The following is a 15,252-nucleotide window of genomic DNA, read 5'->3' on the forward strand; positions in this document are numbered from 1 at the left end:
CTAATGCATTTGATTTACTCAACCTAAAAGATTAAGATCAAGTGGGCCCAGTGTCGATTCTGGAGAAACAAGCGTTGCTACTGTTTCTGCCCTTCCACCATTAGCAACATCAGTTTCAGACACCTCTTCTCACGAAGCTGGGGACACCCATTCTCGCGAAGCTGGGAACACCCGTTCTCACGAAGCTGGGGACACCAGTTCTTGCAAGCCTGTGGATTCAGCCCAAGCTTTGACATTTCATTCTTATGCATCTAGAGTTAGATAATTTTTTTTTTACTCCTATTCAAAAGTTAAGGATTAAAAAAGCTTAATTATTTTAGAGAAGTATTTCATCCAAGAGTGTACAAACCTCTGTTTCACTAAGTAAAACAAAATCTAAAGGAACTCTTGTGCGACCTGTTGGTAAGAGTAAAAAATACAGTGTATGTAAATTTTAAAACTATTTATAAAATTGCATTATAGATCTAGGAATTAAAGAGCCTTTCGCTGCTCCATTGATGTTTTCTTCCCCAATTGTTGCAAGTGGAACAACGTCTTATGACACAGATTCTGAATCTGAGTATGAAGATTCGGTGGAAGAGCCAACACCAAAGGCAATTAATTTGAGTCATGAAACTGAATCAGCTAAAAGCGACGACCACCCTAGTGATGTCACATACGAACCTAGTAGTGAAACTATTGTTAGCCCAGAAAGCGAGGAATTTGAATCAGACGAGTATGGTTTAATTATTATTGACTTGATTTGGTTTTTAAGTGTGGTTTTTAACAATCCTTTTTATTTGTAGGGAGACTTTTCCATCTAGACTTGAGCCCCACCTGGAGGATAAATTTATTGTTTTCTCATCATGTCTCTTGACTCTCTTCAGAATCTGTCTAATTTGCTATAATAGCCCTGTCATAGACATTAAACGTAGAGTTATTGGCTCTTGTTTGTGTGTTACTTCAGAATGTACCAAAGGTCATATTTTTAAATGGCAAAGCCACCCACAGTTTGGTCGAACCTCTAGGGGGAACTATTTGCTTGCCGTTTGCATGAATTTTTCCGGAGTTTTACCCACAAAATTTTTGCTGGTTTGTAAACAGTTCAAACTTCGATGCTTTGGCCCACGGATGTATTTCTACTACCAAAGGATGTTTCATCCAGTAATAGAAAAAGTATAATCATTTTGTTTTGGCTTTACATTTCGGTTTTCTTTAATATTTGGACGTATATATTTTAGCTTTGGTTAAGCGAACAGGATAAACTTTTGAATGAAATGAAAGCTTCACCCCTAAATGTGTGTGGAGACGGCAGAGCAGATAGTCCCGGTGAAATTTCATTTTAATTTAAATACTTTTAACTGCGCTTTATGTAAATTTTCAGAAAAATATTATTACATTTATTAATTTAGGTTACTCAGCTAAATACGGACTGTACAACTTTATGACGGGAGAATCCAAAAAAATAATACATTTCGAGCTTGTGCAGGTAATTTAAATAAATATTTTAACTAAAAACCTCTTTAAACTAATTTTAAACTTAAAATTTGACAGTCAACTGAAGTTAAATCATCTAATCAAATGGAAATGGAAGGCCTTATTAGAGAATTAAAATTTTTCTATGATAAAGGAGTAAAAATTGGTACTCTCGTATCTGATCGTCATATCGCAATCACAGCTCATTTGAGGAAAAAACATCCAGAAATAAACCACGAATACGACAACTGGCATGTAGCTAAAAGTAGGATATAGATTTTCAATAATCAGGGTTGGAAAAAACCCGGCTAAGTTGTTTTTTTTTCGGAACAAGTGGTAAAAAGAGGAAAAAACGAGAAAAATTGGAGAAAACCAATTAAGGGATATTAAGATTTGATATGACTTTAAAATAATTAAATTGTTACTGATGTATTCAGATTTAAATATAGGCTTAGTAGATAATAAAACAGCTACTATATTCCAAATTTCCAATCAAAATCAATTAGTTCATCTCTTTGAGAAAAAGTTTGTTTTTGTTACTCTAATTAATTTAAATGATTTTTTTTTTCAATTTTGGCCATTGGAAGTGAAAAAACCAAGGAAAAGTTCATTTTTACGTCCCACTTTTTACCAGGAAAAACTAAGTGGAAAAAACAGCTTAAAATTTGTCATCCAGTCTTTTCTTGGGAAAAACCATGGTTTTTTTCAACCCTGGAAAAAATGTGCCAACTCTGTCAATAATTTAGTTACTGATTTTCTTAAAATTTTTAGATATAAAGAAGAAATTAAGAGCTGTAGCTAACACAAAGGGTTGTGAAGATCTCGAAGTTTGGATGCAATCCATTATTAATCACTTATATTGGGTAGCTCGCTCATCAACCACTAAAGAAGAACGTATCGGAAAATGGACATCATTGCTAAACCACATATGCAACATACACCAGGGTCACAGCAAAGCCTTTCCGAATTGCCTCCCTGATAAGATTTCCAAGGAAGAAGAGCGATTTTGGTTACACAGAGGTGAAGTACAGTGGCGTAGCCAGGGGGGGGGCACAGGGGGCACGTGCCCCCCCCCCCCGAAACGTATGGTTGTATGCACAATTTTTTTATTTTTGTTTTACTTTTTTTCAGTGTGTGCCCTCCCCGAAACCAAATCCTGGCTACGCTACTGGTGAAGTACTTATAACGTTATCCTTTGGTCCATTCAGAGATCGCAGACTCGCTGAAATTGGAAATCGAGCACTCAAATATCATTCTGAGAGCGTAAAAGGAAAATGCGAAGAATTCTTTTAAACCAAATCAGTTGAAATAACTTTGTTTTAAATTGAATAGAGTCCGTTGTTTACGAAAAAATTTCACCAATAATTCACGCCCTTCACACTTTGGCCGCAGTAGCCCTGCTCTCACAAAAGTATCAAACTTTTACATTAGAAGTGTTTCATTCTGTACTAAATTCTTTTACGCCAAAGAGGATTCATTTTCACAAAGATTCTATGGTCTCCAGGTATAGTTCAAATAGGCAATTGCTTCTATTTAATATTTACATCATTGCGTTCTTCTAGAACATGTTTAGCGGCCCTTCATTTTAATGAAAATGGAAAGAAAGCGAAACAATTAAACCAACATTTTTTAGGGTGAGTATGATTTTTTTTCAAGTTTTAGGTATGCGAATCGATAAAAAATAGGTTGGTTCGGCTTTGCATTATCCCTTTAAGAAAAAAATATATATGAGTTATTAAAATAAGACATAAAAAGCATTATAAGTAATGCATGTTTCTTGTTTCGGTAGCGACCTCCAGTGGAATGTTTTTCCACATGAAAAAATTAACTAAACTGACATAAAAAATGTTTCATGTCATAGAAAAAGTAATATTTTACTGTAGTGTAATTGTTAGCTCTAAATGTGTATGTAGAATAAAATTACATTAAATAAAATTTAACTTAATTAAAATTTCATTAAAACTATTTTACCTTTGTAATAATAATAATAATAATTAGCTAGCCTAATACCCAAGGCCTAAGTCATCTAACAACTTATAATACCGTTAAACAGGTGGCCGGGTTTAAATAAACACCAGATTTAAATAAATTTTAAAAGAACTGAAAAGAAAAGACTAGTTGAAGAAGAACGCATTCTTCGAAAGTTCTTCATGAATTAATAACAAAATTAAAAAACGTGACTAACGCCAGGTTTTGAAGTCGACTAACACTTCGCGTGACAATAAAGAAACCTTTCAAATGTTTAATTTCCGGATATATATCTTAAATTTTAATAAAATTAAATGTTTTATAAATATTTCAATTGAAATTTCTCATAATTGACGAATAAAACTTTATATCATGCACTCTGAAAGATAGTGTTCCTTTATGAGATGGTCATCAGTTTCCGCTTAAAATCGGGCCTCGTTATGCCAGAGTTGGATTAAGTCAAGGGGTGTTCACGCTTGATTTGAAATGGTCAATTTTTTTCTGTTATGTTTCAAGGGTCTGACACCATCGTCACGATTTAAAAAAGTTGTATTATGTCCTCGGATTATATTTGCTCTGGCTGTTGACTACCTAACCAATGTATTTTTGATATTTTTTAGCGTACTTTATTACGTCTCAAACTCGAATCGATTGTTTCGTGGCGTAGTCGTCAGACCCTGCCACTTTCTTTTTGTCTCGTATTTTAGGGCTTCAAAAACCTCCGCGTGAGCAAACCTATATTAGCGTCTCTAGTAACCTTAGGAGTAAGCGCGTCAACGCGAAAACGACCATTTCATCATTTTCGTCTGGGGGAAGTTCACATCGCTGGCTATACAGGTTTGCTTCAACAAAAAGCGGGAGTTATACTCACCGGAGCCGTGAAAATAATATTCAAAGGTGTTCTTTTAAGTGAGATGTGGACTTTGTTTGACGACGATTCAGGAACCTCGGGGATTTGGTCTCCACAAAATTTCCCTCTTCCCAAAGGAGGGGAATCATGATGTCCACCATTTCGGATCTACAACATTTGCATTTAAAATAAAATATCAACTCCATTTCTCGAAATAAAAAAAAACACCATTAACGATGCATTATTTCCGTAGTTTTAATTATGTAGAATTAGGAACCATTTTTTAATGTATATTATAGCTGAAGTATTAACATGATTTTTCAAATAAAGTTTGTAAAAGAACGACACACAAAACGTTAATATTTAACTAATTTATAAACCCTTGAAAAATAGATAAATTTGGGGTGACCGGCCAAATGCCTAAGAAATTGAACTGGAAAAATAGAAAATTTGTAGGCTAATTATAAGAATATAAAGATAACGAAGAAAAATTAGCTCAAACATTTTTCGAGCTTAAGCGGAGATCAGCCAATGAAGAAAGTTAGCAAAAACGCATTGTAGTTAGCAGTGTCATCTATTACATGACATAGTAAAGAAAATATATATTTTTTTTCCAGATTTTCCAAAAATAGAATATTGAAATATGAATTACATAAAAATTTAAAAAAATAAAATAAAGAAATTTATAGAAAAACAATGATTTCCAAAATATGACCTTAGTCTCATAACGAGAGATTAAGTAAGGGCCATGTCTGGATGGGGGTCTCGACGGTTGTTAATCTAACTTTCACCCACGCGAAATAAATACGATGAGATAGCGAACGCGCCTATTAAACCAGAATTTTTACCTCCAAATTTGTCGATGAACAAGAAGCTAATTCGGACATAACGTTAAATTCATCGAAATGTATTTGAATGGTCCTTCCTCGGCGGACCTGAATGATCCAATGACACGAGCCAGATCCGTTGCTGCGAATTCCGTCCATGCTATCGATCATTCCATTTGGCGCAGTCAAGTATCCTCCGCATTCTAGTTTGAAATACGATATTAGATTCCAACGAAAATCATTTTGACGGGAGCTCTACAGATTAAGATTATTGCACTGTTCTTCCTTCGTTGAAGAACACACGCCATGAAAATTGTAGCGGTGGAAGCGAAATCAGTTCATTGAATTTTTTTAATATCCACCTTTACCAGGGCCCCTCCTATCACGCTTAAATATCGCAGGAAAACGTATGTGAAAGCATTAAGTAACATAATAGAAAAAGTAGGCCACTTCCTATGGTCTGCTAATTTCCTGACCGAACCTTTCTTCGACACGGTCACTCTCGCCCAGGACCAATTTGAAAAGCGATTTATCATCCTTTCTAGTTGAATATTTCGCCTTCAGCGTATTAAGACACTAGGGGGCTCTGTGCTGAGAAATAAACCTAGATTACCAATAGCTCCGAAAATCAGTTCAGGGATAATCATTCCTAATTGACATATTTATAGTTATTACATTACTAATGGGTAAAAGAAATTATAAAAATCTGAGTTAATAAAACGTTTTGGTCAATTTGTTAGCGACATTTAAATTTTAGGCTGAAACCAATGAAACCTTAACTAAACAAATCTCTTTTGATTAATCGCCATGAATTAACATATTTATAATATTTAATGATACATTATCGAATCTGCATACGCCGGTCCTTTCAAAGGGTGAATACTCCTATCTTGGTGAACTTCTGATTTTATTAGTATGGTTGTTGGCGTTATTGAAATGATACTCACCGTCATAGGCAAAGGCTTGGAACTTTGTTTGGTAGTAGCGATATCTGCTCCGACGAGGTGCGATGTAAGCCATCTTCCTGACACTGGTTCCAGTAGAATAAAACGAGGTCACATTGAGTGCTGGCGCGGCGCCACACATTTCTCGTTCCGGAGAGAGTTCCCATTTCCCGCCGGGAGAAACGGCTGCGGAAGAAGAAAAATTATCACGGAAATATCATGAATATGTTACCACATTCACTTCATTTTGTTTGAAAACATTTGGAAAAAAAGCACGAGAAATTCTAATGGTTTCAATAAAATATTAGAAAGTAGAAACAAGAACAAAATAAATTTTAATCATGCAGAATCAAATATCATTGAACTTGTCAATCCAGAAGTGAAAAATATACCGATAATGATAGTCGTTTGAAAAAACCACATTCACGAATTCCACCAACTTTGTCAAAAATTAACGTTTTCAATTAGAATTAGTTACACCCCAACGCGGTGAAATTTTGGCATTTCAAATTGTCAGACACAGTACATTTGATACATTTTCAATTGTAATGAGCTGATTGAACATGCGCCAATGGTTTCGCTTGAAAAACGCACTCATTGCCGAACCAACATTTTTTATATTTATGGCGTAAATGGATACTTCGGAAGAGATATCTGATAAAAGCTCTTTCCTTTTAAGATAATCCCAAGCGTCTGAGAGGCAGAGTTTGTGGATGGCCGTGTGAGGACGACCACCACTACCCCAACGGGTGGTCGGAATACTTCCGCCACGGGTGTCCCCACCCCTGTCCCCACGTAGCCCCCCGTTGGTGTGGCCGTTACACATATCTCGCCCGGATTAATCAGATGGACGAGCGGACTGAATTTGTCCCACACGTTACAATCACGAATAAAAAAAATTGGGCACGTGTAACGAAACTTAACAACCAGTTACAACCTCATTATGTTTTGAAATAATTGTGAAAAACGAGCTGTTTCAAGGTATGGTTTCTGTTGTTTACTAGTTAGTAGATTAATTATATCAATTTTCAATTAAATGTTTAAAAAATAATTAATAAAATACCAGACTCAAAGCCTGGGTTAATGTGACTAGGATATGTCTCAGTAAAATGGGAAATTTAGAGAAGACTTATAGGGAATTATAGGAAGTAAAATAGGCAAAATAAAGAAATTATAGAAAATAAACAGTGTAAATATGCCAAATAAATTCTTTAAATAACGCATTATGATAATATATCCAAATAATTAGATGCTGTGCTCTAAACAAAAATATTTTTATGTGATGAGGCCGGATACCCGAAGACAAAATATACTCGGGCTATACTACACCCACGAAAACCAAAAATGATAATATATACTAGAAAATTAAAAATTATCTATCAATCAAAGTAAATTAATAAATTCTAGTAAATATATCAGTCGAAGTAAATAAAATAAATCAATTTACATAAACGTTCAGGGTTGGCAAAAAACCGGCTTTTTCAAAAAAAATAAATAGCCAGTGTAGTTTTAACCAAAATGGGGTAGACACAGCGCACGCCTTGAACTCGCAGGCGCTGTCTCTCTCCGTGCAGGCGGAGAAAGCAGACGCTAGAGTTGCGCCTCAAAATCCTCAGACAACATCAATTTAGTCTTGATATAAATAATTCATATAATATTATAATTAATTTAATAATAAATACTCGGTTTTAACTATGAATTTTTCTGATTGGTTAAAACCAATAAAAGTCAGATGGTTAAAACTTTTCTGGCTGATTCTTGCCAACCCTGTAAATGTTTAAATTTTTAAAACCCATGGTATTTGATATAATTAAAAAAAAATTAAAAAGAAGAAATAATTAAGCCTATGGTTTGAATCTATTACATATTTCAGTACAACCATTTTAGCGTACTTGCTTCTACACAATGCCAAATAAAAAGATGAAAACACGTCTTGATTTTTTTTGTGGCTGAAAGCCCTTGTACTCCAACTTCTTCTGGTCAAAACCAACAAATCGAACTTATTGGTGATAGTTCACGAGAAGATGTTATGGAACGGTCGAAACCAATGAAAAGTTTGAAAACTATGGGTAAGTTTAGTAAATTTTAATTTGTATTAGCACCGATTTCCACTGAAGGTAATTTGGCAATTAAAACTTCCGTATTCATACCCATTGCTATTTGTTTCTGAAAAAGCTTCAAGATCAATTACACTTCGAGAAGTAACTCGCAACGAAACCGAGTCAATTGACTCAGATGAAAAAATCCCAGGGCCATCACTTTCAATTTCAACAAAGTCAACACTGCCCGAAGATGAGTTTTTAGTTCCCGTAAAAAATCAACCATTTCCAGTACCTGCGTATGAAACTACAAAACGCAAACACCATTTTCAAAAGCGTATATGGATTTTCCATGGTTGGAATATAACGACGACCAAATTGGTGTTTTGTACTTCGAATTCTTAAATTCATATAATTTCAATTTATTCAGTCAATTTTCTAAAGTCGAAATGAGTTTTATTTCGGCGGGTGTATTAAACTGGAAAAAAGGAGAAACCAAATTCAAAAAACATTCAAATTCTGATTCGCTCAAAGAAGCCCTTTTAAAAAACGCCGCTAGAAGAAATGAATCGGTTTCCACCAAGATTGCAACTCAAATCCACAAACAACAATTAGAATCCAAAGAAGCCCTTCGTACAATAATTACGTCTCTAGACAGGGAAAGGCAATAAGAGGGGCCAACGATGACAAAAATGGCAACTTTTTTCAGCTTGTTTTGCTAAGGGCCGATGATGCACCGGAATTAAAAGCATGGTTGAAAAGATCAAAGACCTATACTAGTCCGATTATTCAAAATGAAATATTGCAAGAAATAGCTTATACAATATTGCGTCAAGTAATCGGTGAAATAAGAGAAGTTGATGAGTTTAGCCTTAGAGTGGACGAAACGCAAGTTGTGGCTGGAACCGAACAGGTTTCCATAAGTATTCGTATAGTTAAAGACGATCTTGACCCAAAAGAATATTTCCTTGGCCTCTACGACACCAAGTCAACATCTGGGAAGCTCTCACCAAAATTATTTTGGACGTTATTTTAAGATTTAACATATCGTTGGTAAATATCCGTGGCCAATGCAACGATGGCGCAGCAAACATGTCAGGTAGAGCTAAAGGTGTACAAGCCAGAATAAGTGAGCTACAACCGCTCGGGCTTTAGATTCATTGTAGCAATCATAGTTTGAATTTAGCGTTGCGAGATGCTACGAAATAAATTTAGTTGATGGGGAACTGTATGCATTGGATACACGACGCGGCACTAATGATTAAAACACCAAAACGAAAACACCAATTTTTTGACATTATTTCGGATGACGAGACTCTACCAAGCAAGAAGTGTCCTAAAACTCTATGCCCAACAAGGTGGTCAGTAAGAACAGCTTCCATCAACAGCGTATTAGAAACATATTCTGCAGTACTTCAAATGCTTCAAAAATTTGCAAATGCAAAAGAAAATATTTCTCCTGTCGCCAAAGGCTTACATGATCAATTGTAGAAAACAGAAAATTACTTGGCTATTTTGATTTGTCAAAGTGTTTTTTTTGCGCCCACCGAAAAATTAAGTTTGGTGTTGGAAGGCCCAAGTCAAACTGTAGCAGGAGTGAGAGAAGCAGTAAGGATAACGCTGGAATACTTGCAAAACATGAGGTCCGAAATTAAATTTAACGAAATTTGGGAAAAAGTGGAGAAAGCCGAGGAAATGTTTAGTTTGGTCCCAATACCTATACCAAGAGTTAAGCGACCACCCAAGCGATTAGAACAGACAGCAAAATCCAGCGATCCATACAAACCGAATTCGCCAAAAGAGAAAATGCGTGCAATTTACTTCGAAATTCTAGATTTACTAATTAATGAAATAACCAGAAGATTTAAGCAACCCGGTTTTGATAAGTATAGCATTTTCGAGAAGGTTCTTATGTCTGAGTTGCAATCTATCTGGAAAAGTGATGAAGCTATAGCGAAACAAGTGGAAAGTTACGGCTTTTCCGCTAGTAATTTGGAAAACGAACTGAAAATGTTGCCTGGGTTTTTCAAGGAAAAACGATTACATGGAACAATAAAGAAATTGTGACTAAATTCAAAACTTTACACCCAGAAGCGCGATTACTTTTCCGCCAAGTTGCCAAATTGTTAAAGTTGCTTTTAGTAATTCCAGCAACTTCTGCGACCGCTGAACGGTCGTTTTCAGTATTGAGGAGAGTTTTAACATATTTACGTATTACCATGACTCTACAAAGAACATGTTGATAACATAGACACTGAGAAAGTCCTATCTGATTTTCTTTAAAAAAATGAAAACAGCATTGCAATTTTTGGATCTTAAAATAGTAAAATAATCAAATAAAAACGTTTTATTAAATTCAGTGTCTTGAATATTGAACTTAAAGTTTTAAATATTTTTTAAAAATTAACAAAAAATTTTGAAATTACGATTTCACGAGGAAATTGTTACCCAAAAAGTGAAAAAATTTAAAAGTAATTAATATATTAGATCTGAGGGGTTATTGTTTTTGAAAAAAAAAACAACTTTTTAGCTTAACGCTATGGGAGGACTCAAGAGTTTAATGGGTTAATACCTTCCTACGCCCCTGCTTAGACATTACATTCTTTTATTTTTCGTCACAGTGAGATTTTCCAATGCAAGTTCAGGCAGCGTAAACACGAAGGAGCCAAGACAGTCGCTGATTGTTTTAATGCAGCGCCTATTCACCCGACTGTTAATAATAACGACCTCTTAACACAGTTTTCGTCGAACATAGGTTGCGTATGGCAGTTGCTAACCGACGGTGCTAGGGTTCCCCTCCGGAAAGTTCGAATCTACCATTTTTTTCTGAATTGTTTAAATGCCTTCTACCAGCACCTTCACCCCTTGAAAAAATTTCTCGTTGCGTAATTGGCGATTGGAAAAAACGTACTCAGAAAAAGAAACAAATAAAACGGGAAATCTACAATAACTAAACACGCGACAATTGTTGCAACGTCAGTCCGTCACGGTGCTGTTTTAATAGGCTTCACTGAACCAACGAGTGGAGCCGGTCAAGCCTTTGCTGCAAAAAGACATAAAGGAGCTGAGTACTGAAATCATTTCGAAATTGTCCCTCTTCAAGCAACGTACTTTTTCATGAGTGCCTTAAAGATTGAAGCTGCCTCTAATTGTATTCGCTTAAGATCATTATTTATCATTTATTTAAATCTACAAAAATTAAAATAACTCACTACCACCGTCTATGTTTGTACTTAAAGCCATGTTCACACAATCGTTCCAAACCAAATATCATGGCCAGTTTCAATAAATATTGTGGTCAAAGCTGATATACAAACAGATTTAAATTGGTATTTAAGTGCGGAAATAGCCGACCGCGTAGGTGTTACAAACCGTTAATTGATTCTGATTTATTTAAAGCCTTAACCGTTGACCGAAACACAGACTAGAGTTTTTGGACAATATGTCTTCTTAGGGAAAAACGCCGGGGAAAATACTACGTATTTAAGGACAGCGCTCTTAAAAAGTACTGTATCGCAATATTCTCACCGACGATAAAATATCTAAAATTTAGCACATACCGTCGTAAACCGAAATGTAGTCGTAACATTGTGCATTTCGTGAGCTGCTAGTAAGGGTCATATTAATTTTCAAGGCCACATGACGAGCAGGAACTGTCGTGAATATCCAGGTGCAGTTGTTGTTTCCGAAGTACGACTGCGGATATCCAGGTGACGTCACAGTAGCGTTGCTGCTTCGATTTAGGAATATTTCTTCACCACATTGAGATCCTTACACGAAATACAACCATTACAAGTCAAATAGTAAAAAATGTCTTGCTAATTTAACAATTGGGCCAAGTTAAAAATTCTGTTTCATTTAATGCGTTGTATCTCAATTTTGAAATATTCTATTTTGAACTACGTCTATCAGATACGTGTTTGCAAAGACGAGACACCACCGATATATTTTATTTTAAGCAAATAAGATGTCATAGTAGATGATACTAAAGATCCATCAGTGTTAACGTCAGTGAAGTGTTCTGTTTTTTCTAATTACTGTTCTATTAATTTTAATAGCCTACTTTTACTCAATTTACATATAGTTTTATCATTCCACGATAGGTAGAGCAAGTGCAGCAAAAGACTTAACTTCGATTAAGTCTTCTCAAAAAATTTAAAGCATTAGGTTAAAGCAAATTAACATGACGATAGCGCTACTCGAGTCGTTGAGCGGTACATGATAAGTTAATTTAAATTTGGATTTAACCTTTTTTTGAAAATTAAACATATGCTTAAATCATTGGATAGTCCAAGTATAATCGCTTAATGTTCTATGTTAAAAGGCACACGGCAACAGACGTGTAGGCAAGATATAAAGAGTTGGTTGACCATATTTTTTAAATATTTATTTTAGTTAAATATGTATTCCAGAAATTCCTGGCTATGCAACTTACAACTAGCCTACTCGAGGTGGTTATCACCGATTTTGTTTAAACTCGGGGTTTAGGTAGACCTTATGGTAGTTTGAAAATTTCCAAAGGGAAAAGTTGAAATGGGCTTTATTATTCCTATGGCAACCGATAAAGTTTTTGACCTCTCCATTTAAAAAAGCATTGGATTGTCTCGGTTACCCAATTTTTTTTAAACTTTTTCCAAAATTTATAAATTTTACCCAAAATCCTTGATCAATGTAACCCAAAATAAGTGAAAATCATAATTTTGAGAAAGTTTTGAAAAATTAATTTTTTAAAATTTTTAAGTAAGAGATCAAAAACATTTTCGGTTGCCATGGGAAAACAAAAGCCCATTGCAACTTTTCCCTTTGGCAATTTTCATTCTAATATAAGGTCTACCTGACCCCCGAGTTTAAACGAAATCGGTGATAACCACCTCGGGTAGTCACCTTGTTCGTGACAGTTTTCAATATTTTATTTTTTAAATGTAGAAAATTAATTTTGACAAAATGTACCTGGTGCGGCAGTCGGTGGAGGAACTGTCGCGATGAAAGTGGAGTTGACGGCTTGCCACCGTAAGTGCCACCGAGCCCGTTGAAAGGTGCTTGTTTGGAATTTCAAAGTCACTATGTTGGAAGACGACACGACGGGATCCGGAACGCGCAAGCCGCAAAACCTTCCAAGCGTCGGACCTTGCTCGTTTGGCCCATCGAGTATCTGAAATATAATTCCTTTATTTGAGTGTCATTCACTGTGTAATATTTCATTTAGCAAAATGTTTTGAAAACTATTTGGAAACAAGTTGTCAATTTCTAAATTAGGAAAATTACACTGGTAAAAGTCTGCGATCCAAATCCAAATGTACTCAGAATATGAATTTCACAGTATATTAGGTTCAGGTTTTAGCATTTGTAGGTTTAAGGTTAAATGAACGACAATTAATTATCTTTGGAAAAATATGAAATCTTTCTAAAGCCCTAAATGGTTTTCGTTCAGACGCGTATGAACTCGAACATTTATCATGAAGACGTAGATAGTGGATGGTAGGTTTAATAATATTTAAAATTTTAAGAAACTCCTCTTTTTTAAATGTTTGTATCAATCGGTTAAAAAAGTATTATAATTTACTATCGCCAATTTCACTTAAAAATACTTTTGACCAAAAATAGACGCTAGCATAAATTATTCATGTCTTATTCAACTTGATAAAATGTTCCACGCGATCTTTAATATTTTAGCGTAAAAGGCTCGGGCTTTTTTTATACTTCAGGGGGCACGCGCAAAATCGCTCGAGCCCGTTTACGCTAAAATATCAAGACGCGCGTGGAACTTTTTAACAAGTTGAATAAGACATAAAAATAATTTATGCTAGCGTCTATTCTTCACACTATCAATACGCACAAAATAAATCTAAAGGCTAGCCTTCAGAAGTCAATCGAATAAAGCTGCCTCTTTTTCCTTAATCTGAGTTTTTTTTAAATGTTTCCTAGCGGTACGACGACCTTAAATTAAACTTCATGTGTCAATTTTAGACTGTTAGTGCCCTTTTCACTGTACATGTTAAACCTATACCTATCTACCGAACTAATTGAAAAGTTCGGTTTTGATGACACGCGAGTAAAAACGGGAGCTGCGTAACGTGGAAGAAAGAGGAGGAGCGCGACAGATTTTTCAAAAGGACGAAGTCGCGGCAACTTGTATTATTTTCTAGCTGTTAAAATTGTAGTTAACATTAAACCATTTAAATCAAATGCGTCGTTTACTGTAATTATAAACGTCAGCCATCGACCATGAACGAAGAGTCTACTCTTACATATCAGAAGTGGGATTTTTATCCAAAATCGCCGCTGGAACGACGTCAGGTTTAGCAATCGGACACAGAAAACTTCAAGAATCTTCGAGAAGTCGCGCGCTTGGAAAATTCAAAACGAAGCCGTCGCGAGACGAACAAGGGCTAAGCTGGGCAACAAAAAATTGGGGTGGGTTCCAACAATTTATGCAAGAAATTAAATCGGAGAATTGCATCCACGTAAGAAGAAGCACTAGAATAAAGAATTCTAGACCCACGAAGTGCAATTTATGTCGGAATATCGATTCCACGAAAGGACGAGATTGAAACGCAGTTCCCAACAACACTGAAGCTGAGGACCTCGAAGGCTCCAACGAATATCTTGAACCTTTCTACGAAAACTTCGAATCACAGGAACCAATAGAGAGTCACGACACGCTCAACGAAGATTTATCTTTTCAAGTTGGTTCCATAAATCTTAACGAACAAATGCCTTTTACACACGACTCTGGCGAAAGAGATAACGAGTCTAACGCAGGACGGATACCACCAGGAATGATACCTCTCACGAATTTCGAACAAGCCATGAAGTTAGCGGTAAGCGCCGCAGTCGAGCAAGAGTTGGCTTCTGCAGGAAAACACCTGAATATGAACGCCGCTACAATTGGCAAGGACGCTAGTCACCTTATACCCGACTTCGATCCGATTGCCGCCCCACATCAAACCATCAACCAGTGGATTAGGAAAATCGACGATGCAGCTTTAGCTTATGGATGGTCTGAGCGAATTGTAATCAACACGGCACTACCGAAGCTCAAGGGTACCGCGAAGGTATGGTACGAAAGTCAAGATACCGTAGTCCATACGAGGGATGAATGGAAGGTGTTACTCGAAGAATGGTTTCCACCAGTTAAAAGCAAGCAAAAACTATACCGTGAGATGGAA

At 35.8% G+C, this 15,252-nt stretch overlaps 1 protein-coding gene across 1 annotated transcript in view; it reads right to left on the reverse strand.

Annotated features, from left to right (window-relative positions):
* LOC149966177 (cubilin-like) overlaps nucleotides 1-14,077 on the reverse strand; it is a 49,723-nt gene extending 35,646 nt beyond the window's left edge. The window contains exons 1-6 of the mRNA XM_090167477.1: nucleotides 14,033-14,077; nucleotides 13,034-13,235; nucleotides 11,644-11,853; nucleotides 6,048-6,230; nucleotides 5,122-5,303; nucleotides 4,295-4,441 (exon numbers count right to left, since the gene is read on the reverse strand). Of these exons, the coding sequence (XP_090023603.1) occupies nucleotides 4,295-4,441; nucleotides 5,122-5,303; nucleotides 6,048-6,230; nucleotides 11,644-11,853; nucleotides 13,034-13,235; nucleotides 14,033-14,077 (969 nt within the window). The remainder of the gene's footprint in view (nucleotides 1-4,294; nucleotides 4,442-5,121; nucleotides 5,304-6,047; nucleotides 6,231-11,643; nucleotides 11,854-13,033; nucleotides 13,236-14,032) is intronic.
* Nucleotides 14,078-15,252: the final 1,175 nt, after the last annotated feature.

Source organism: Leiobunum rupestre, chromosome 1 (genome assembly GCF_980474605.1).
Source record: "Leiobunum rupestre chromosome 1, qqLeiRupe1.1.hap1, whole genome shotgun sequence".
In the NCBI taxonomy this organism is placed as follows: domain Eukaryota; kingdom Metazoa; phylum Arthropoda; class Arachnida; order Opiliones; family Sclerosomatidae; genus Leiobunum; species Leiobunum rupestre.